The sequence below is a fragment of the Fukomys damarensis genome, unplaced genomic scaffold, assembly GCF_012274545.1.
Source record: "Fukomys damarensis isolate Sample0158 unplaced genomic scaffold, DMR_v1.0_HiC HiC_scaffold_39, whole genome shotgun sequence".
Classification (NCBI taxonomy): domain Eukaryota; kingdom Metazoa; phylum Chordata; class Mammalia; order Rodentia; family Bathyergidae; genus Fukomys; species Fukomys damarensis.
This window is the reverse complement of record NW_022900951.1, coordinates 7,750,174-7,774,672: the sequence shown is the minus strand read 5'-3', so window position 1 is coordinate 7,774,672 and position 24,499 is coordinate 7,750,174. Positions and strand designations below refer to the sequence as shown.

Sequence of the window (24,499 nt, the reverse complement as noted above, 5' to 3'; positions counted from 1 at the left end):
AAGTTTGTCTTGCTTTAGGGGCCAATGAATTAAATTGCAGACACCTGGATAATCTAGCACTCTTCCCCATTTCAGGATTGTTAATTTCACCACATCTACAAAATCCTTTTCCTCATCTAAGCAATATATTCCCAAATTCCAGAAATTAGTGTGTGGATGACTTTGCAGGGCTGTTACAGTGCTTTTTGATACTTCTCACTACTGGGAGGTGCAGGGCAATTCTCCATAGCCAGAAAGAACCTCAGGTGATTATTTTTCTTTTTTAATCTGTTTCTTATCCTGTCAACTCTGACTGTATGAAATTACTATCCGGTAAGAGGTATTAAGTTCTTCTGGCTTTTCCTCACTCAAAGAGCAATAAAATCAAAGAACACAAACATAATTAAAATGAGGTTATTGAATCATTCTGTGCAGCATTTTATTTTTAGCTTCTCTCCTGATATAGGCAAGAATATCTCCCTTGAAGGGAGCTAGACTCTGAACTGTGCTTTATTTTAAAATGTAAAATTGCTGTGCTGGGTATCAGCAATTAGTCATTGGTATTAAAATGTGAAGATAAATTCATTTACCTGCTCTTTTTGGGATAGCCAGAACCTGGCTCACTTTTTAAAACTTTACGTTTATTGTTATGTATTTGCAGTATATAATGATTATATTCCTTATGAAGAGTCCGTACATGTACATAGCATATCTTAATTCTTTTTCATCCCCTTCCCCCCACTCCCTCCATCTCTAGACCTTCTTCTCTTTTGCAAAAGATCTATCTCCCTATTTCCTATTTTCTTTAATTTTGCTCTTTATTATATGTTGTTTCTCACATATGATAAACCATGTGGCATATAAGCTTGTGTGTCTGACTTATTTCACTTAACAGTATGTTCTCAAGGTGCATCGATTTTTCTACAGATGTCTCAAGTTTTTTCCTTCTTTATGGGATAATAGTACTCCATGTGTATAAATGGCATATTTTCTTTATCCATTCATCTATTGATGGACATGTAAGCCACTTCCAACACTTAGCTATTATGAGTTAGTTGTTCTGCTATAAACATGAGTATACAAGGTTCACTAAAATATGATGACTTTAACTCTTTCAGTAGATACCTGAATACTCTTTCAGTAGAATGGGAATAACTGGTTCGAAACATGAACACCAGAAACCTTGAGATTTCTCAAGCCAATCGTGATCTCCAGTTGGCAAAAAGCAAAAGACAGTGAAGGGTTATATTCCTTACCACAGCTGATGTATATGAAGCAGCTTACTCATAGTTGATGATATCTGCACCTGAAGGAATGATACTGAAAATCAGTTTTGCTCTAAGATGTACTTGCAAGTCTCAGTGTTTGGAATCATGCTGTTTAAAGGCTTTTTATGTCTGTTTGCTTTGGGCTGTATATAAGGTTGCCATATGATCCAGTGATTCCGGTCCTAGGAATATACTCAAGGGAAATGAAGACACATGTTCACGCAGTCTTGTGTATGAATGTTCACAGCGGCTTTATGGATAGTGACCCCAAAGTGGTGAACGGATAAACAAAATATGGTCTCTCCGTATAGTGAATATTAGTCCTCCATAAAGAGAAATGAAATTCCGAAGGACTACAGCATGGATGAACCGCAAAGACACGCTAAGTGGAAGAAGCCAGCCAAAAAAGACCACATATTGTATGATTACACAGAGACAGAAGTTAGTGTTTATCTGGGTTCAGAGTAAGATGGAAATGAGCAGTGACTGCTAATGGCCATGGATTTCCTTTCTGTGATGGTAAAAAATTGTCCAGAATTGATAATTATTGTACTTATCTGTGATTAGGCTTAACAAAATACTGAATTGCACTCTTTGAAAGTTAAATTTATTTAAAAAATTGCACTCATTAGTTACAACTCTCTAATCCCTTCCATTACTATAATTTCTTTGTGAAAACATAACTTTCAGTATATTTCATTGCCCAGAGGAAGCATTGTTTTCCATATATCAAAACAAAAATATTTAGCCAGGCCTGTGAAATACTTTCTATAGTATCCTTTTGAAATAGCATATTGAAAAGCAAACATATCTGAAAAAATAGCAACTAAAAGATCCTACCTGTGCCAGCAGATAATTTGTTTTTATGTCATACCTGGCATTTGGTGTCATTCTGCAAATTGGTTTTTCTCTGTTCAATTTCCCCTTTTACATGTTTGACACTTAATAGTAAAAGCCGGAAAGTGAGGGTTGCTTTTTTTTTTTTTTTTCATTTTTACTGGAAGTGACTTTAGCTGCTTTAAAACAGACATTCTCGATATAAATATTCCCCGCCGGTCTTGTTTCCTCATAATAGGAACAAATAGTTTTCTGTATAGACAGAGAAGTGCTACTCTCCCCCAAAACTGTCTTTCAGCCAACAAGCATGCAAAAGCACAAAATGCAAGTGGTGTTCTCTTCTGAGTTCTATTTCCATTCTTTGGGAATGTACATTCTAGTCAGAGAGAGGAGGCACGAAGGCAGAGCATCAAATAGCTTTCTCATGTTTAGTAAAAGTCAAGAAAATAGCTGCAATGTGAGGGATGCGGAGTTACGTAGGAGGAGGTAGCCTGACGTTAGAGTATTCTGGGAAAGATAACAGACATTTAAATATTCCTGGCGCTCCTTCTCCCACTTTCAATGAGACATCACAAGTGACTGTCTACATTTCTCAAGTGTGTAAGTCATTGGGGACCTTAAAGGAAGCAGGTTTTCCTTCTCTCACAAACATGAAGTGAATTTCTTTTAGTCTTGTTTTAATGTATTCCTTATAGCTCTACAGAAAACAGATTGTGTTCCAGATGGCCTGATAATCTTATACATGTGATGGTCTCTGTGAAAGTTCAGTTGTAATGTCCCTGTGTAGGGTTTCTCAGAGGAGGTGATGTGTGGTAAACTTTGCAGGGTGAGTAGCAAGTGGGTAACCTAAGATATGGGGAAGGCACTCAGATTGAGGGCACTCCCTGAGTGAAGTCCTTGAGGCTCTTCCACATGGCTGGAATTAAGGAGTGTGTCGTCCACAAGGCTTGCTGAAACCCCTGACCTAAGCGGTGGCCAGGTCTTCTGATACTTTATATACTCACCTCAGAGTTGAGTACATTATCTGGAAAGGTAGGAGAGTCACTGGCCAGAAAGGGAGGGACAAGATAAATCTTGCTTTCTAGGAAGGAAGGAAGTGCCCGAGGAGAGTGGTGGTGCTGGCGGCCTTGCATCAGGAGAGAAGCAATGAGAGAAAGGACAATTTTTAAGGAGGCAGAATTTGCAGAAACTGTTGACTTTCCAAGCATGAAGAGAAGTAACATGAAAAATGATTTCTGTCTTCCTAGGTCATTGCAGGGAACCCATATTGATGTATCTGTACTGCACAATTATTGCTCCTCATTTTATTCAGTATGTACCCCCCATTAAGTTTATTGGTACATTTTAGGTATACAGTACAGTTACATTCATCATTGGGATCTTGTACCTTTACAGTGTGTATCTTCCTAGTATTCCTTTACTCAAAACCAGGTACAAAGTCGAAATTTTTCAAACTTCACAATGTTAATCCATTTTACACCTGGCAAAGAGAAGTAAAGGGCACAGCAAAGCATTCAGGGTAGGGAAAGAACTCAGCATCCTCATTTTCCTGAAACTTTCAGCAAAGTTAGCTATTGCCTCCCCTAGTTGATATCCCTATATCCATTGCTTATTGCTTTATAATGTATTTATTTACAGGCATTTTCCCCCTGCAAAGCTGTGAGCTCATTGAAGGCAAGCAACTTATAAGATTCATCATTTTATTCCTATGCCTGTAGCAGTCCCTGTCATGTGAAAGGTATTTAGTAAAGGTGTTGAATGGAGGGCTAAGTGGACAGTAGGGAAAGATTAAAATGCCAATAGTAAAAGCTTTCTTAGTTTCTAAATTTCAGAGTCAGATCTCTCTTTTATCCACATATTCTAAAATAAAAATCTAACCCTTAGTCATTTCAGGATAAAAAATACAGGTGCATATGTAGCCCTTTATCTACTGAATGTTATCACACACTTATTATAAATTTTTGTCCACGTAAATATGTTACATATGTAACTTACACATATGTAATTGTTAAAAGTCATACATTTATTATTTGTAATACATTAAGTGATATGAATGTACAGATACTTCAATGAATTTATTATCAGTATAAAGCTGTAGTACCTGTTGTTCTTCCAGATAATCATAGTGGATTTGATAGGCACCAGTCTACGTGAGTATCTTTTGTTTCAAGAATAATTGGAAGAAATGTGGATTTCTAATAAGAACATCATATGAAATACTGAAATCCATGTTATTGCCTTCACTTTTTCCCTGATCTTTTTCTCATTGTGTATATCGAAGAAAATGAGCTATTTAGCAATCTCCATGGATCCATCTGCTCATACACGCATGGATGTTCAAATAATGCTTTTAAAATATGCACTTCCTTTGAAATAGCAAAATTTTCCGTGGAATGTGAACACTGTCCTCTCCTCTGTCACTTGTCTGGTGATTTCTTTTTAGGGGGCCAGATCTGGGGCTGGCAAAGTTTTTCTATAAAAAATCAGATTGGAAATATTTTAGGCTTTGCATGTCATATCGCCTCTGTTGCATACTCAATTCTGCTGCTGTATTGGGAAAGCAGCCATAGACAATACAGAAATGAGCTGGATATGGGCAGACCTGCGGCTTACCAACCTTGACCCTAATTAACAGTCGCTGCCTCAACTTCAAGGCATGCTTCAATGTATGTATTAAAAGTAACTTATTACTATAGGGGCCGGGGATTTAGCTCAGTGGTTCGGTGGCCTGCCTTGCAAGTGCAAGGACCCGAGTTCAATCCCCGGTTCCCCCCACCAAAAAAAAAAAAAAGAAAGAAAAAAGTAACTTATTACTGATAACAAATAAGTTGCAAACTTTAAAATTTTACTGCATAAGAAAATTAAATGAGAGCGGATTTGAAGTGAGCCTAAAACTATCTCACACTCAGAGTTGTTCTGGCGAACCTTCCTGAGTGGGGGAGAAAAGTCTGGGAAAGCACCATAGGATAGTGGTTGAGACCTCAGGCCCCTGGGCAAGATCCCTGAGTTTGAATCCTTGTCATGCTTTTTCAAGTCTGTGTCCTGGGACAAGTTGTTTGACCTCCCTGTGCTTTGATTTCTTCATATGTAAGACGACACTGTTAACACGCCTCACATCATAAGACTGTTTAATGATTAAAGCGGAAAATGTCCAGTACAGGTTTGGAATAAGAGCGGGTGCATGTTGTACCCACAAGAGATGTTCATTTTCCCCCACAGATCTCAACTCCCTGGGAGTGGGCATAGCTCTCGGCTTAATTTATCCTTGCTGTGAGCCACTGGTGAGCAACTCCTCACCATGCACCATTAATAGTTATGCTGACTTCAAGTTCTCAGGGTGTTAATGGGTGGCAATTTTGCACCTTCTTATATTAAAGAATCCTACACATAGATGGATTTTAACAAAGAGGAAGGGGACAAAACTCAATGTGAGAATGTGAATGTACACAAATCTGTAGTGCCCACGAGTGAAAATGACATGGAAACATGTTAGGTGACAACAGTTGGAGTTACCAAAAGCTCAACCAAGTGATTATATGCCTGAATATGGGGAAGTATTCCCTTATATTCATATCACCAAACTCTGAGCCTTATTATTTTATGAATAAAATGACATTTAGCATTGTTTGTAGCCTATACTGCCATACCCTACTAATATTAACTGGTGGTATGGAAGCCAATAAAAATGAAGACTCATTAAAATAAACAAATTCAATGTTTTTTAACAAATACTATTGCCAAACACTTTATTTTTCTTTATAACCAGTTTTAAATGGTCTTCACATTGCCATGCTAATTAATTGTATGCTTATAACATGCTTTTATGGATTGTATGACTTCCCTCCCTAAAAGTTTACCTTGCTTTTTTCCTTGCTCACCAAAATGGGGTGTATTTGTGTTTGTGCACGCACGTGTATGTTTAGAGGAGATCTGGATCTAAGAGAATATGGAGCATGTTTTATTAATCATGTATATTACATACATTCTTGATGCTCCCCACAAGACTTTTTATGTCCTCTTTATAGAGCACGTACCTTAAGCTTAGACTGGTCGGATACTTACATGGCTGGCTAAGGATTGGGCTGGAATTCAAACCCAGGTAGACCACAGAACTCTCTCTACTATAAGTGTGCTACAACACTGCATCCCATTCTTATGAAACAGCCACAAAAAGAGCAAATGAGAAATGAGTAGCAGCTGCTTAACTTTTATCATAGAAATGTTCTCCATCACATCTACAGCAAAATTTGTGAAAAGTAACATCTGGAAAAGCCTGTACAAGTGAAAACCCATTTCATGTTTTGGGTGTATGAGCTTGGGAGTTTAACTTCTTTTTTTTCCCATTAAGTTTATTGGTATATTCTAAGTATACAATACAGTTACATTCATCACTGGGATCTTGTACCTTTACATGATGTATCTTGGTTCTTATTTTTTCTCCATTCCCTTGCCCGCCCCTCACCCCCTCCACCCTTCCCTATTTACAAAGATTTCGTTTCCATATCCTTTTCTCATATTTATTCCTTTCCCTTATTACCTTTTCCCTACCCTTTCCGCTTCCCCTACTCCTTCAGACCTTTTCTTCCTATTACCCAATATCTATTATACATTTTTATCCTTATTTATACTTTTAGTTTTTCACACCAGAGAAACTATTCAGTATTTGCAAATGTGTGTCTTATTAATTTCACTTAAGAGTGTGGCCTCAATGTGCATCCACTTAGCTATAAATGACTCTGGTTTCTTGTTATTTATGGCTGAGTAGTACTCCATTTTATTTATTTATTTTTTAGTCTTCTTTATCCAGTCTCCAACTGATGGGCAATTGGGCTGTTTCCAAGTTTCAGCTATTACAAACTGTGCTGCTATAAACATGGGTGAGCATGTATCTCTGTGATATGATTCCTTTAATTCTTTTGGGAAGATACCTAGCAGGGGAATATCTGGGTCAAATGGGACTTCCAATTGTAGTTGTTTGAGGTGTCTCCATATTGATTTCCACGGTGGTTGCGCCAGTCTACACTCCCACCAATAATAAAGAAGGGTTCCTTTCTCCCCACACCTCCACCAGCATTTGTTATTGGTTGATTTCTTGATAGCAGCCATTCTTTCTGGGGTGAGGTGGAATATGCTGCTTGTGGAAGAGAAAGGTGATGAAAGAAGAATAGGAGCTTCATGGCAAGAGCATGTTATACTCTCGGTGTGAGCCACATCTGCCAAGATCAATCAATGAAGAAGTAGATACATGGTGCATCTATCACGTGAGCGTGAGGGGGGAGGCAAAAAGTAAATGCGGAGGCAAGAAGGAGAGAAGCCAAAGTGTTGGATGAATGCTTGATGGAATTTGAAGAAAAGTTACATCTTTTGGAAAAAGTTCAAAGAATTTTCCACCTCTGAGAGTGTCATTAATCCAAAGCCACGTACACATACAATGGTTTTTTGGGTTTTTTGGGTTTTTTTGGTACCGGGGATCGAATTCAGATCCTTGTGCTTGTGAGGCATGTGGTGGAACCACTGAGATAAATCCCTGGCCAACAATGGTTCTTAACATCTGAGGTTTAATCAAGGGAGTCTAGTTCGTTTGATCTGTACCTGCACTGTCCCATACAGTGGCCACAAGCCACCTGTGGCTATTTAACTTTAAGTGAATTAGGATTAAATAAAATTAAAAATTCAATTTTTCGGTTTCATTAGCCATGTCCCAAATACACACTAATGATGGGTGGCTAATGGCCACCATATGGGGTAGTACAGGTACAAAAATTGCCATGAACATAGAAAGGCCTAATGGACCACTCTGTTTCAGAGGATGGGGTGAGGAGATATGGCCATGACTGTGTCTGAAAACCACCCCAAGTTATTCTGATGTACAAGGAGGTAAAAGAATGCCTATCCTTCTGCATATGGTCCTAAAATATATCTCCATTTGTAGCTGAACTAATTTTGCTTTTGAAGGTTTTTCCAAAGGTATTATTAAAGCTGGACTTTTTCTAGAGTCTACAAATGTAACCACATATATTTTTCATTTAAAACAGCTTGCTTGCTCATTTGCTCTAGAAGTAAAAGTTTAGATAAGTTAACTACCAGCCTTCAGGAGAAAAATGCATAAACTGCCTTTCTTGCTTTGAATAAAGACATACAATTCACCCTGATTTTGAATCACTTATTAAGCGATCTTTATACAATAAATTACCTTAAACTGAAATTAAGTAGCTCGTTGTCCAAGGCTCACACTTTAGGCAAAACATGCAAGGTGACAAGTCCATACATTTGGTGATGCTCAAAATTTATTTATTAAAGACGTAAGTCTGTTAACTTTCATGTAATTTTGAGGAAATTGCTTTCCTTTCTCATTAGAGAAGAAATCTACTGAGAGGTGACATTTTGCAAAAGGTTAAGTGCAACTGATGAAATAAAATGTCATCAAATGTAACATTGTAATGAGAAAATGGAAAATAATTTACTAAGGCATTTTTTGTTGTTCCTTACTTTGTTTGCCTAAGAATTTTCAGTATAGAGTTTTCTGTCTCCTAAATATGATATTCATCTCTCCTTAGGGCTTCTTTTATTTTCTGCTGATTTTTGACTATCTGATTCGGGATTGGGTTCTCCAACTTGGAGTAACATTACTTTGGCATCCCTGTATCTTTTAGATAATCTTGTAGTGAAATCCACTCTTTTGTTTAGTGAGCAATGAATCTGCTCATATCAGAATAAATGACCTACTCTGCAAAGAGTTCACAGGATATCTTACCCATAATGAGTGCCCTCTCCTTGAGCTTCCATAATAGGACAAACCTTCAGAATCTGACCTTGTTGCTCAGCATTCCTTGCTACAGGGTTAGGAAGAACAGCTGCAAAAGAAATGCCATTTTCTGCAGCTTATGAGAACCTGTGACATCATATCGAGGGTGCTCAGTGAGAACCAAGAAGGAATAAAGGTCTTTTGTGCTAGGTCTGCCCTCTCAGACACATATAACGAAATGCAAATTTCTCCCTCTCTACCTAAGGCATTTCTCCAAGCACAATATTGAGGCTGACTTTCTGGGGATCCAGATTTATTGGAAAAATTGAGGAACCCTATCAACAATCTGAGGGAGCTGTTCAAAGAAGTTTATTAGACCAAAGAAAGTTGTATCAATAATGACTACGACCTAAATAAAATATCACCGCACCATTTTATGAGATCCAATCCTCATCCCAAAACATAAAACTATTACATATTTCTAAAAAATGATAATATATTATTTACAACCTGAAGGATGTCATTAAAATATATTCATCTATTTTTTCATTCAGGACTTTTTAATGCTCTGCAAAATGATACATGCAGAACGATTTTTATGTTACCATGCAGTCGATTGGCTGCTCTCAGGAATGAGCCACCATAACATCCCATAGATAGAAGTCTAGGAAGGCTCCAGATTCAGACTGTTCAGATTTGTTACTTGTGCATGCATGGGGAAGAAAGGAAGGTGAGATTAGTGACTCTACCCCAGGTCTCACAATACAAGTTTATTTCTCATTCATGTTGTCAGAGTATTCACAATTGATGGGACAGCTGGGCCTCAAGAACAATTCAAGGACCTAGACTGCTTCTTTCAGTGTTTCTGCCATCTTTGACACAAGAAGCTATTGAGGCAGTTACCTCGAGTTGTAAAACAAACCACTCCAAACCTTAGTGGCTTAACAACCATTGGCTCTGCAATCTGTGCTGAACTCACTAGGCAGTTCTCCTGCTGGCCCTGACAGTGCTCATTCATGAGTCCATTCAGCTGTGAGGCTGGCTATGCCTGGGTGGAGCTGAGTCATTGAGACAACTAAGCTTTTCCCACTCTCAGGTGGCCGTTTTAGCATGTTTCTCTACATGGTCTCCACAATACAGTAGCTAGATTTATGCCACAGTGACTCAATATATTTAGGAATGTGAAAACCTATGTCAGCAAGGTTTATACTGTCAGTTGAATGTGGCAGGATTTCACTACCTTCTGCCACATTCAATTGATGGTATAAGTCGAAATAGAATAAAAGCCTAGAAGAAGGTAGAGTGAATGCTTAATTGTGTACAGACTGCATTGTAAATGACTCGGTAGTATCCTTGACTATGAAGGGTTAAATGGTTAGAAAGTGACTCTTGCGTTCTCAGCGTGTTTTCTGGTTAGCACAACTCTTCCACAGATTGGAACTCTTAATTGCTTCCTGGTATTTATTTCCAAGGTTGTTTGGGTGACTCTGTGGCCTCTCATTGGTTCCACTTAAAGGGTTGATATTTAAATCTTAAAGAGGATTCCTTGTTTTTTACTCTTTGTTTTTCTGGCTTAACTGTATTTTTCCAAAAAGTAAAACTACAACTACAACTACCCCATTATTTCTGCATTTCCTCTGGAAGCCTGACTTGGTTAGAGTCATAAAACAGAAGGGACTTCACGAGACACTGTATTTTGAAATTGAGATTATTCACTGGAAGAAATAGTCACCTTCTTATGAAAGTGCCCTGACAGTGTGTCTCTCTACCAAATAATTGGTTTAATGGACCACTCTAGTCTTAGGTAATTGTTCTTATTTATTTACCATCCCTTCCTCGTTGGGCACTTATAACATATAACTTATATAACATATAACTTATAACATGTCTACTGGAGCTAAGGACTATGGCTTTATTATCTTTCAGTTAATTTGTAAGCTGTGTGAGAAAACAGCTACATTACTTAAAAGCTGTGACTCTTTAGGCAAGCCGTTTAACTTCTCTGAACTTTCCTCATTTATAATATGAAGATCATAATGTAACTCACTTCTTAGAATTATTTTGACCATGAAACGAATCAGTGCCTGTAAAGTGCTTAAAACAATGTTGGACAGTAAGCACTGAATCAGAATTACATATTGCTGTCACCTATTTATAATGTAAAAGATCATTTGCCTGGGACAGGAGAATCACAGGTTTGAGCCCAGCGTGGGCAACTTAGTGACTTAGTGAGATCCTGTCTCAGATTTTAAAAATAAAATAAAAAGGGCTGAGTGTGTAGCTTATTGCAAATGCCTTGATTTCAGTTCTCAGTACCATGAAAATAAAACGAAACAGATCATTTGTCTGAGAATTAAAGACGAATACCATATTTATCAGTTTCATGTAAAATAATATATTAAATAACTTTAAATGAGGGTCCAACCTTCACAGATAAACATCCAGCATTATATAAATCATATTGACTGCCTGCTGGAATTATAAATGAGTTTAAACATCTGAGTTTTGGAGGTAATGGAAGTGAAAGTGTATGCAGTAACAGGTAACTTTTACTCTGGTTTTCTGTTTAAGTTTAATCATTCTAGTAAAGAAAACCATCTGACACATTTTACTGTTTTTAAATTCCTTCCTTGTGCTAAATAAATACCAGCAGCAGCAGAGGCTATGTGTGGCTTACATGATTTAACCTCGCAGAATTCTAGTAAAACCATACCAACTCCTTTAATTTCAATCAGTAAGATCTTCCATGAAATCATTTCTCAGCTTGTCAATTGTAACCACAGTGACTCTTTTGTTGGAATTCACTTGAGACCCATGAGAGAATGGACTATAACTTCATATCGACCGGAAAACAAAGATATCTTTTTGGGTTGTGTTTGTTTCCATGCCACGTGAAATACAGAGAGATCCAGGTACTTGGTCATTGGGATGTTTTCAATCTTCACTTTTCCCCCTAGTCTTCATGGATCACACTGCCTGAGCCCCCACACCCACCTGCACCCTCTTAAACACAGTCACGTGGGTACAGCCACTCTGAACTCCACACCCTCTGTTCAGGAAATGAACAACTTCTCAGGGACTATTGTTCTAGAAAGACCATAAAATTGAGAGCATGTGTTTTGCTTCAGAGTAAAAAAGAATGAAACCTTGTTGCTTTTTAATGTGTGTGGAAGAAATCAGTGATTTTAAAATATAATTTAAAGACTGAGAATTTTTCCTAATCAAAGAAAGCATCCTATGTGCTTTATCATGCTCTCGGGGGTTTTACCAGAGGCTTCCAACATTCTTTGGTTGATTCCAAATAAGGACAGTTTGCAGTTACAATCCAATTACCACCGTTTGTAGAGCCCTGTGGAAAAGGCAGTATTTTTTAGAGGAATCCTTTCCTAATTCCCGGACCTTTTTGCAAAATAGCCTCATTAAAACAAGAAGCAGGAAGTCCAATTTAATTTATTTTCATTTCTTGGTCCCTGCCCACCCGTTCCTCCCCAGCACACACACACATTCTCTCTCCTTCCTTCTTGCCTTCTGTTTCTCTCTTACTCAGTCAGTGACACAGCCTGCCTCCCTTCTGAAGAGACAGGAACTTCCCAATGGTTCCATAAAAAGAGAGCATGTTTTTGGTCCCAAGATTCACAGTAGCCGATGTCTCTGACAACAAAAGGTATAGTGGGAGTCACAGCTATGCCAGCTGGCTCATTTCCCCAGCACTCGATATGATCTGCTGATTCAGGATGCATTTTTCATCACAAAACTGATTTCTAAAAAACAGAATCAAGTTCCTACTCCCAGCTTAGTTTTGTTAGATTAGAGAGGACAGCAGAGACGCAGTGAACACAATTCATGGGTAAGCAATATCAATCTTTGTACTTACTATTCTTTTCCTGAAGAGTATTGTGATAAACTTGTGTGATTCTGTCACATCCATTTTGTGATCTGGGAGGAAAAAGGGATTTATCAGCATCTGAGATGTGTGTTAGCTAAAAACTCTTGGTGCCAATAGAGATCGGTGGGCCCTTTAGTTTCAGATTGATTGATGATGCCAAAGCGGCTTAAAATGAGCAAACTCGGGCAGGAAGGAGTCTGCTACGATTAAAAGAAGCAGCTTAATTGGGCTGATTTCTGCAGAGGATTCAGGCACAGGCTGTTTTGAAGTCTGATGGGTGACTTATCTCCCCTTCTCAAGTGGTTCACCATGGTGCATCATTTTAGTTGTCATAGCCACAATAGAAATGGGGTTTGGAGAACAACTTGGGTATTAGATAAGGCTAATAATAAATCTGATGTGGCTGAGCAGTATTCCATTTTATAGAAAAGCCACATCTTCTTTATCCAGTCTCCAACTGATGGGCAAATGGGCTGTTTCCAAGTTTTAGCTAATGGTACAAGATCCCAGTGATGAATGTAACTGTACTGTATACCTAAAATGTACCAATAAACTCAATGAGGAAAAAAAAGTAAAAAATAAATAAATCTGATGTGCTCTGCTTTACAGAAATGAACACTTGAAACTTCTGGATTTTTAAACACTGTTTGGCTTGCCTTAGTATAAAGAGTCTGGAAATGCAGAGGCTTCGTGGTAGAAAGAGGTGGAACCTGCCCTTTGTGTCCCAGATCCACTCTGCTACTGCAGAAGTCCCTTCACTTAAAGCGGTCGCTTCGCTCATTTGTGAAGTTAGGAGTTTGGACTGGCTAATCCTGAGAAATTATAAAATGTAATCTTGGCAAGCTTACTTGCTCTCTGCCTCAGTATTTTCAGCTGAAGTATGGGGATAATGATGGTGACATCATCCCTAAGGTTGTTGTAAGAATTAAATGAAATAATGTATGCATCAAGGGCTTGGAAGGGCGACTGGCAGAGAGTTGGACCATTTATAAATATAATCAGTATTTTCAAAGTCTAACCAATCTCTGGGGGGTCTCTTGCTCTAATTTCAGTAAACTAAATGTAACTAAAGGAAGACATGCAAAACTGTCAAAAGCTGGCCTGTCATTGAGATTTTTTTCTAATGCATCGAAGTGGTTCTGCTCTCTGCAGCCCCCGGATCCGTGGAGGATCCTTATCCTCCTTCCCACCCAAGATTTGAGCAAAGCTTAAAACTAAGAATTAAGTCTATATCTTGTAGAAAAGTCCACAATTCAACTGAGAAGATGCAGAAATGCTATGACCTTTTGTTCTGACGTTTTTGCCCTCGGGAACTTGGAATATGAGATCGTAATGTGTTAACCAGTGGAGAGGTTCTTTCCACTAGAAGTAAGGTGTGAGTGGTGTCTGTCTTTCTCGATGGTGTTAAGGCAGCATTGGTTTATTAATGGTTCGAGTGAACCAGACCTTTGCAGATAACGGCTTCTATTTTACCCTTAACATTTACATACTTTCCAATATTCCAAATTATTCCTATATTATATATCTTTACAGGTTCTTTGAGATATTTCTTAAACAAAATATTGAGAGGAGGAAATTGATACAAAAAGCAAACCTCTTTTTGGTGTATGGGTGGTACTCACAGCCATCACATTAACCTTCATCCCCGGCCTTTTATCCATTTTTGTATTTTGGGGTAGGGTCTCACTAAGTCAAGGAGGTTGTCCAGTGTGGGCTTGAGCTTGTGATCTGACTGTATCAGCCCCCATCCTAGAATTAGAAGTATGTTCCACCAAACCCAGCTCAAAAACCTTGTCTTAATCATAAATGTGCTTTTGCTCTTCTTCTAGTTGGCTGGGCAGCAAGCTTCTATTAATGTCAGAATAGTAAATATTTTCAGTTTTGGGGGCCAGGCAGTCTCTGTTGCTTCTACTTGGCTCTGCCATTGTAGCGTAAAAGCTGTTGCAGATGACACCTGAATGAACGAGCAGCTGTGCTTCGGTAAACTTGACTTACAAAAGCAATCATGGGCAAGATTTGGCTCACAGACACAGCAGCTCGTTATCAGCTGAATCCTAGTCATTCCCATTTCGTAGATGAGAAAGGTGAGGGGTGGGGAATGTGAGTAGCTTACTACAAAGCCATGTGACTGGCAAGTGGGAGAACTGGGGTCCAAAGCCAGGTAGCCCCTGCTTTGAGCCATTGCCCCTTGCTCCTCTGAGTCAGCCAGTCTCTGCCTGGGATGCTCGGCTCCTGAAATTAGCCTGGTTCATTCTGTTACTCCCTTAAGGGTTGGCTCAAATATCATGTTCTCAGAAAGGCTACCCTGCAGCCCTCCCAACACTCCTGATCCCTCCTACCCTGCATTACCTCTCTAGCACTCATCACCTTGTAACCTGCCATGTAAATGACTCATTCATGGTATATATTTCCTACCTGTTCCCCTCCACTAGTCTGGAAGTTGGGTGAGGGCAGGGCTCGCTGTTTTGTTCAATAATGAGTCTCAAGGACGTACAAGAGTTCCTGTCCTGTAGCAAGTGCTCATTAAGTATTTGTTGGACAAGCGAGATGGGGTATGCAGCATGTTATTGTGACATATCAGGACATTCTTCATGTAGAAATAAGCTAGTATGCTAGGGCAAAAGGTAAAAATGGACTACCATTCCTACCAACTGTTCATAGTTTTCTAAAATTCCTATTTAAAAAGAAAAAAAATAATGCTTATAAAAACCAGGCTATACCTGTCCCTATGCTTGGGAGGCTTAGGCAGGATGATTGTGACAGATTTGAAGCCAGTCTGGGCTATGTGAGTTCGAGGCCAGCCTGAACTATACATAGCAATACCCTGTCTTAGAAAACCATACACACATACACACACACACACACGCACAGGCCAGGGAAAATAAATAAAACAAATCCTCCCTAAAGAAAGACTTATTGAAGAATAGCTGAAGACTCAAGAGAGGAAGAGTTAGCAAATGTTGTTCTATTAAGTTCATAAAGGAATAATGTCTTATAAGAGTCCAACCAGGGGTGTGATAACCACAAAAATACTCTGGGCTTTCCTTGGAAGCTCATAAAGGGAGTTCTTTGTCACTATGATGTGTTTATTTTGGAGTTCTAAAGAACAAGGCACTCTTTTCAGAAATGTCGGTTGTAAGCTTGGTATTTACATTTATACTATGCTTCAGCAACACATTTTGATTATCTGGGAAACTTGGCTTTACTAATTATTAATAAATGACAGCTGGCCATGTTTAGAAACAACTGAAAGAAATCTAGCCCCTGGCATATTTGATCTGAATGGTAAACCATATTTCAGGCCATAACTTATTCACCTTGCCTTTTTTTATGCTTTTCACACTTTCGGGAGCCACAATCCAGCTGGCATGTAAAAAAAAAAAAAAGACAAAAACAACTGTCTTACGCATAGTGAAGCTATTTATTCATGAATTCAGCACACATTGCTTAAGAGTTTTTTGTGTCATTAAAACTGCCAGGCTTAAGATGGAGATGCAAATTTAGAGTGATGATGATTAATATTAATTATAACTTAAAGTATCACTTATTCACTGCTTGTCAGGAGCTAATAACTCCTCTACAAGAAACTAATTTGCATTGTCTTGTGTAATCCCTACACACCTGAGAGTTTTGCTTTTCATTCCTCTATTAATGAGAAAGCAGAGGCTCACAGATGTTCTGAATCTTGCCAGAGTTCACATCTTGAAACCAAGTCTTCACCATCACACCAGCGGGTCTTAGCCTTCATTGTGCAAAAATAATAATCATGTGGGGTTTCCACCTCATGGTGGAGGTGCTTTGTTCGTATGCCTTGTTACAATAATTCCCTAAATATGTCTAGAGCCTAAGAATCTGAATGTTTATCACGCATCATCTGCCCAAGGTGATTCCAACACCCTGGGTCTACAGGCCACATTTTGAGCGGCCCACAGTGCCCATTGCTGACTCTCTAGGTCCTGGACAGTTTGTAGTTGGATGAAGTAAAAGAGCTGCTACAATTAGAGACTGGCCCCCAGCACATCAGAAAACAATGTGGTGTCAACCAAAATCCAGATTATTTCAATGAGATACATTTCATGGGAAAATCAAATTCATTTGTAAAGATGCCGGAAAACTCAAAAGAATACTGGGAATTTAGCTCAGTGGTTCCGCCCCCTGCCTTGCAAGCACAAGGACCCGAGTTCGATCCCTAGTACAAAAAACTCGAAAGAATGACTTTCCTGAATAAACCATGGATATTAGATTGTTGGGGTTTTGGACGGTCTCTCACTTCTTTATTTTTATTATTATTTTCTAAACGTGGAAACATATACTTCGAGTGAGAAGGAAATCTCTTTAGTGAATACTGTTGGTGAGTTCTTGAGTTAATTAAGATTCTGTTGTATTCAGATTTTTGTGTTGCTTCTTTTACACTGGTTTGTGGTGTTTGTGCTTCTTAAATCTGTTCAAAATAAGCACTAGGATTCTATTTATATGTCTAATGCTCAGAAAGTGCATAATACGCATAAGAATATATAGTCCATTCCTTTGATGATCAACAAAATGTATAAATGATTGACAATTTCCTTACAGCATCTTTTTAAAGGGGATTCTTTGTAATTTGAGCCTATCAGTAGACCTAATTTATGTATATTAGAGTTTCTCCATCTCTGCGCTATTGATATTTTGAGGCAGATCTTTATTGTGCGGAGCTGTCTCGGGTCATATAGAATGATTTTTCACAGTCACAAGTCTCCACCGTCCAGGGGCTGGCAGCACAAACGCACACCCCATCCAGCTGTGACCAGTGAAAATATCTCTAGATTTTGCCTAATGGCTCCTTGGCGCAACATCACCCACCTCTAAAGTAGCTGTACGTATCCTTTTTATCAAATGTGCTACCTTTTATTAATGTCCCTCCTGTATGTAACCCAGAATAAAATAATATTTTTACAACTTTCAAGATTGTTAGTCTATTCAGAAACATTAGGTCAGTTTCAATTTTGCTTCCATTTACAAAATTGAACCAAATTAGAAATTGCCCCTTTTCAATCCTTAAAAAAAATATGATGACACTCAAATTACTGGATTGAAAATCTTAAAATGAGTCATCCATTTATAAAAGAAACAGTCGCCGAAGAAAAATGCTGAACTTGAGTGTGAATTTCAGCACTGAGAAATAGTCATAAACATATCCTAGGCCATCGTAGTGAACCGTAGTGTTATTCTTTTTCTTTTAAGACAAAAGATGATGTGATGGGCCAGGGATTTAGCTCAGTAGTTCTGCCGCCTGCTTTGCAAGTGCCAGATCCTGCGTTCAATCCCTGGTAGCAAATGGGGGGAAAAAAAACAGAAGATGATAATGTATGAGTTGTTTTTTTTCTAAATTAAAACTTCAGTATTCAGGTCTAATTGCAGTGTTGGCACGTTGTGATAAGTAAGTGGGTTTGGGGTTGTAGTTTGGGCACTTGTCTCTAAAGGTTTTTTGTCACTCTGTGGTGGTACTGACTGTTGGATTCATAACTTCTACTAGATCTGGTTAGTGGGGATGGGTGCCAGGAGGAACTCTTCTCGGGATCACATATTACCACATTTATTTCCTATCCTCACATACTGGTTTGCCGGCTCATGGAAATATCTGTGTAAATTTGATTCAGCATCGCACCTAACCCCGAATCTTTCCTTATTTCTGCATCCTTGGCGTGCTCTGTCCTCCAGTTCCTTAAGAAACAGATTTGCAGTCATCTCTCCCATTTGCAAATCTGATCTTGTTCTTCTCTTACTCAAGGTTTAGGGATGGCTAGCCATCACGGTGAATAAAATCAAATCTACTTCACATTGCCTGAAGAGGAGGCTGTAAGGACCTGGCCCTGATTTAGGTTGCCTTCGTCCCCTGCTCTTTCCTGTCTTCTGACCTTCTGAGTTCTGTATAGTCAACTCATGTGCCGTGGCCCCTGGCATTTTCCCCAGTGTTGCATTTCTACTAGACAAACCCTCATCCCTCGTAGTCAATTTTCTTGTCTCCTTTGAAACACTACCTTGTCTGTAAAGCCTTCCTTAATCTCCAGACAGCTGGCAAAGCCTGTCTGCTAGACACCCACTGTTTTGGGTGTTATTTCTAATATCACAGTCTGTGTACTTTACAGATTGCTTGTGTTCCTCCTACTTGAAGATTAACTCTCTGAAAGCGGGAGCTGTGTTGCCATTTTAATAATCCCAAGCCTACTACAGTGCTCAGCATGGAATAGTTGCTCATTACATATTGATTGAATTAATTACCTTAGATGGTTTAGAAAATCATAAGAAAATACTTCTTCTAGAAATTATTTTATTTCAGTTGTAAACTAGAGTTCAGAGTTTAGCAAACTACAGCCCATTAGCCAAATCTCGCCTACCATCTGCCTTTGAAAATAAGACTTTGTTGAAATATGCCATGCTCATTTATTTAGAAATTACCTATGGCTACTTTTATGCCCCAAAGCACAGTTGAGTAGTTGTGACAGAGACCACATGGCCTATAAAGCTTAAAATATTTACTGTCTGGCTCTTGAGAGAAAAACAGTAGCCAACCACTGCCATAGATAGTTGGGTCCATTGCAGGTCATGTTTTTAAGGAACATAACTGTATCTTGACACTCCAAATAGCAGTTGGCCCCTTTTGATCGCTACATTTCTTATCTGAAACTCACAAATTCTTCTGGGACTTTTCATTTGGAAGAAAAAGTACAATTTACGAATAGCATAACTTGTGGTATCCTCGGCTTAGAGAATGTGAATGCCAAGCATAGATAAGGCCTGAGGCTTCAACTCTTAACTATTTTAACTTGGGCTTAGTCTAGTTATACCAAAGAAAGAAAAAAATTCAAAATATATCACCTCGGGGGAGAATTTCCTTTAGTGCACCAAGTGTACTCAATTTGCTGAGATTTGCTCACTCACTCTCTCTCCCGTACCGCTTTGCACACCATCTTTCCTGAGTCCTTGGCATCCATTAGTATGGCAGTGTCAGTGGATGTAAACTCAAGCATGTCAAGACCAACAGAAGCCCTCACTTCCTTTAGCCCTTGCTCATTGTGGCCCAGCCCCTCTATCTAAAGCTGCACATCCTTTTCCTCTACTCCCCCTGCTCTGATGTTGTTCCTCTCTAGCAGTCATCCATATTTAACATCTTAAACTTCTTCCTTACCTTACTCATTTTCTGTACCCCCTGAAGTATAATATCCCCATTTTTAAAGAAATAAATGAAATACCAGATAAAGAGGGGGAAATGTCAAAGAATTAGTGTAGTGCCCTTTAGTCTTTGCAGTGAACATCCTAGACAGGAAATTGCCACCAGTATGGAGTAGCAGTATCTTAACAGTGGCTGAGCCAGTCTTTTTGTCTCCCTTCTTTAAGGTGAGTGACTTCTTCAAAATGGTGAAGTTTTAAGAGATTCTCTAGGTGTCCCATTCATGAGAGGAAATCCCTACAGGTGTCTTTGTGGGCCAGCACCTCTCTGTCCCCGGATAAATTTTCTTGATTGCTGAAGAAGTCCATCTCTTCAAATCTGTGACGTTCTGGCTGGTTCCTATGGTTTGCAGTCTGAGGACACTCGTTTCAGAGGATGGTGAAAGGGTCTTCTTTAAGCCATCACTTTGTCACTGCCTGCACTGGGGGGGGCAACACTCTCATGCACTCTTACAGTTGTGGCAATCGTGGCTTTCACTCTGTGATGTAGACTATTCTTTATTTCCTTATTGAGTTTATTGGTACATTTCAGGTATACAGCACAGTTACATTCATCATTGGGATCTTGTACCTTTACATGACAGATCTTGGTTCTCATTTTTTCCCCTTGTCCCTGCCCTCCCTTCACCCCCTCCTCCCTTCCCCTTTACAAACACTTCATTTCCATTTTTTTCATTTTCTCATATTTTTTTCTTTTCCCTTATTAGATTTCCTCTACCCTTCCAACTTTCCTACACCTTTAGCCCCTTTCTTCCTATTTCACATTGTCCATTATATCATTAGGGTCTTGTATACTATTATAGTTTATTCACATCAAGAAACAATTCGATATTTACACATGTGTGACTTATTTATTTCACTTAGGAGTATATCCTCAATATGTATCCATTTTCCTATGAATGAATCTAATTTCTCATTCTTTATGGCTGAGTAGTATTCCATTTTATAGAAAAACCACATCTTCTTTATCCAGTTTCCAACGGATGGGCAAATGGGCTGTTTCCAAGTTTTAGCTATTGCAAACTGTGCCGCTATAAACACAGGTGCGCATATATCACTGTTGTTTGATTTTTTGATAGCAGCCATTCTTTGTGAGGTGAGGTAGAATCTCAGTGTTGTTTTCATCTGCATCTCTCGAATGACCAGTGATGTGGAACATTTTTTCATATATTTAATTGCTGCTTTTACTTCTTTGTCTGAGAAATGTCTGTTCATTTCAGATGACCATTTTTGAATTGGGTCTTTATATTTGGGGGAGGCTGATTGTTTTGAGTCCTTTATATATTCTAGATAAGAGTCCTTTGTCTGAGGAGCAGCTGGTAAAAATTTTTCCCACATTTTAGGTTGTCTGTTAGTTCTGTTGATGGTTTCTTTCGCAGTGCAGAAACTTTTTAATAAGATGAGATCCCTGTTGTTGATTCTTTCTGCTAGTTCCCGTGCTACTGAGGATTTGTTCATAAAGTCTTTTCCTATGCCAATGTCTTCAAGAGTTCTGCCTAACTTATCTGATGTAGACTATTTTAACATCACATGTGTCTATAAATATACATACTTACTGATCCCATACTTGTCGGGATTAACACAGCTCCTGAGAGTGCTCTAAATAGAAACTCAGGGTTAAAATTTTACCATGGACTTTAGTGCCATACATTCTCATCTTAAAGCTATATGATGTGAGGAAAATAACTTAACCTTCCCAAGACTCAGTTTCATCATCTATATTCGTATAATGATGCACTACTATAATATTAAGTATATATTTTGATTATTACGCTTTACTACATGCTAAAGTAAAAGGCAGCCTTCCTTATACCTATTCTTGGGTTCCACATCCACAGATTCAACTAACTATGGATCAAATATTTTCCAAAATAAAACATGCTTGCTTCTGTGCTAACCATATACAGAATTTTTCTTGTCATTATTCCAATATCATATAACAACTATTTACAGGTTGTTTCCATTACATTAGGAATTAAAAGCAGTCAGGGATGATTCAAAGTATACAGATGTAAATTCTCATACGTAAATACTGTCATTTTCAACAAAAGATTTAAACACCTTCATATTTTTATAACTGTGGGAGTCCTGGAACCAATCCAGTATGGACACAAGGGGAAAATGTATTAGCGTATATTATAACTAGTTAACATTACTATATATTATAATTATATCAGTGGATATAATTAATACATATATTATTTTAAATGATACTCATACTATTGAATATTATATAAGATAAGGTAAAAGGTTGGCTACTTCATCATGTCATTGGTTGGATTTACTATGAAGCTCCTGGCACAATTGCTGGTACATAGGAGGCTCTTGAACCCAATTTTCCCCCTCTCTCCAGTGTGCGTGATACTAACCAACACAGTTTTTCAGACTAAACATTCCTTATAGTTCCTTTGAAAGGGAGGTAATATGTAGGGTATTTTCAAAATCCTTCTATTTCGTTTTCTTTGGCCTATATATGCATCATCAGAGGAGATCTTGTGACCCAGTAGCTTCTTTAAACTTTGATTTTTGCAACTGGTTGGGAAAATTCATGGCAAATTGAGAGGATATGGTTTGGGGAATCAGGCGCCAGTTAAAGATCACAGAGGTGAATTGTGTTTGCCTTAGCTGCTAACTAAGAGAGAGGATGAAGTTTGTGAGAAGTAGGTGAACTGTGTAAAGGCTGATGTGTTTCCTTTGACCTGCAGGGTGATTTCACCTGGAACAGCATGTCGGGCCGCAGCGTGCGGCTGAGGTCAGTCCCCATCCAGAGTCTCTCGGAGCTGGAGCGGGCTCGGCTGCAGGAAGTGGCTTTTTATCAGTTGCAGCAGGACTGTGACCTGAGCTGTCAGATCACCATTCCCAAAGGTAAGGCTCTGTCTGCCTTTCTGCTGGGGAACGCTGCAAGTCAAACATCTGCTTTGCCAAAGCCACAAGCTGCAAACTCTTCTCACACTTACCATTAACACAGGAAGGAAACTCCAATTTTGGTTGTCGGCTGGCATTCATGTCCGTTTTGAAAGACATGTCCAAGCAGGACAGTGTGCATGTCAGCTAACACATTTGTTGAAATGTAAGGTCAATTTGCGGCATTCCAAAGGAAAGCAGTGGTCTTCACAACTTCACCAAAACCAACGAGACATGGCTTTCAGAACAGGCAACCCACAGGGCTGGAAGGAAAGCTGATTCTGTCTCAACTTGATTGCAAAGTCAACATGCAGAAAAAATGTTGTGCCACTGTGCCAGACTTGTCATTTGACCTTATGCAAACAGCACCAGGGATTGTATAGAGATGAGTTCTTTTGTCTCCAGACTTTTACTCTTGTGCCTAGGTTTTGTTTCACCACTCTGATCCTGGCTGAACTTTTGGCACAGCTCCTGATTCCTGTCTGTAAAATTTACTGTCATTTATGAAGACACTTTTAAAATTTGTATCCCTGTGTAGCTAATTTGAGGCAGAATGGAAAACTGTGATGTTATACAAACAGAGTATACTGGCCCATAAAAAGTAACATTGGCCAGCTGGCTTGAAACATAAAGGAAAGCAGGAGCATAGCAAGGTTTGAAAAGCTAGATGCTTCCTGAGTATTTATTTACTCATCAAGTAATCATAGACACATATGTGGACACAGAGACACATGTCTGCATCCACACACAGAGACACATATGTGTGCCTATATGTGCATATATGATATATACATAGATTTATGGTTCTTAACTGTGATGGTTTCACCTCCTATCCACAGGGGACAACTGTCTGACATTGGCTTGTTGCAGCTTGGGGAAAGGGTACTATTGGAATCTAATTGATAGGGCCAGGGGTGCTTCTAAACACTGTGCTATACACAGGATAGTCCACCAGACAAGAATTATCAAGCTCTTCAAGTACCTGTGTGCCAGGGTTGAAAAACCTTAGCTCCCTTATCTGTGCCTAAAGGAAAGATGCTGAGCACCAAACTTTGGGAACTCGTTTCATTACTGCACGCACAGGTAAGTTGCGCAGTTTGGCTCTGAAGTAGGACGCTTGGTTCTTTGACTAGGAGTCGAAAACGCTAAGTGCATTTGTTTGTTGGTGGTGAGTCTTAGGGCCATGGTTCACCCTATGCCTGGAATCTGAGAGTCTACTGGGGACCACAGTGGAGTTCAGAAGGGAGAGGTAGGGGAGGCCTAGGGAGTGGCAAGGCGTGCATGTCACTGACTGGTGCCTTACTCCTTTGGCTTTCTTTTCAGCTTCTTTTGCCACCACCACCACAGCCAGCTCCCTCAGACAGGAAATCCCCACCCCTGTTATAGCTTTTCACACTAATCTCCCACAGAGAGGCCCTCAGCACAGGCAAGAAGAGTCACTAAGGTAGTTGTAAAAACTGTCAGGCTGTGTTGCTGTTTCTTTCAAGGATGGACCCTCCTACCTCATCTGGTTTGGGTTTTATTGGAGGATAGAGATGAGGCCTGCCCTCCCCTCCCACTTAGCTCACAAGATGGTCCATGCACACCCAACCCCTCCAGCCAGACCTTTGTCCATCTAATCATGAGCATAGACATTCTTTACATTCATAAAAGATTAAAAGTATTAGCAGGGCA

At 39.1% G+C, this 24,499-nt stretch overlaps 1 protein-coding gene across 3 annotated transcripts in view; it reads left to right on the top strand.

Moving 5' to 3' along the window:
• Positions 1–24,499, top strand: part of Arhgap6 (Rho GTPase activating protein 6) — a 493,644-nt gene that overhangs the window by 383,595 nt on the left and 85,550 nt on the right. For all 3 annotated transcript variants that reach the window (XR_778334.2, XR_002025035.1, XM_010613980.2), the window contains exon 2: positions 22,627–22,786. Coding sequence is in view for 1 of the 3 variants with exons in the window: in XM_010613980.2 (XP_010612282.1) it covers positions 22,627–22,786 (160 nt within the window). In the remaining 2 variants the exon portion in view is untranslated. The remainder of the gene's footprint in view (positions 1–22,626; positions 22,787–24,499) is intronic.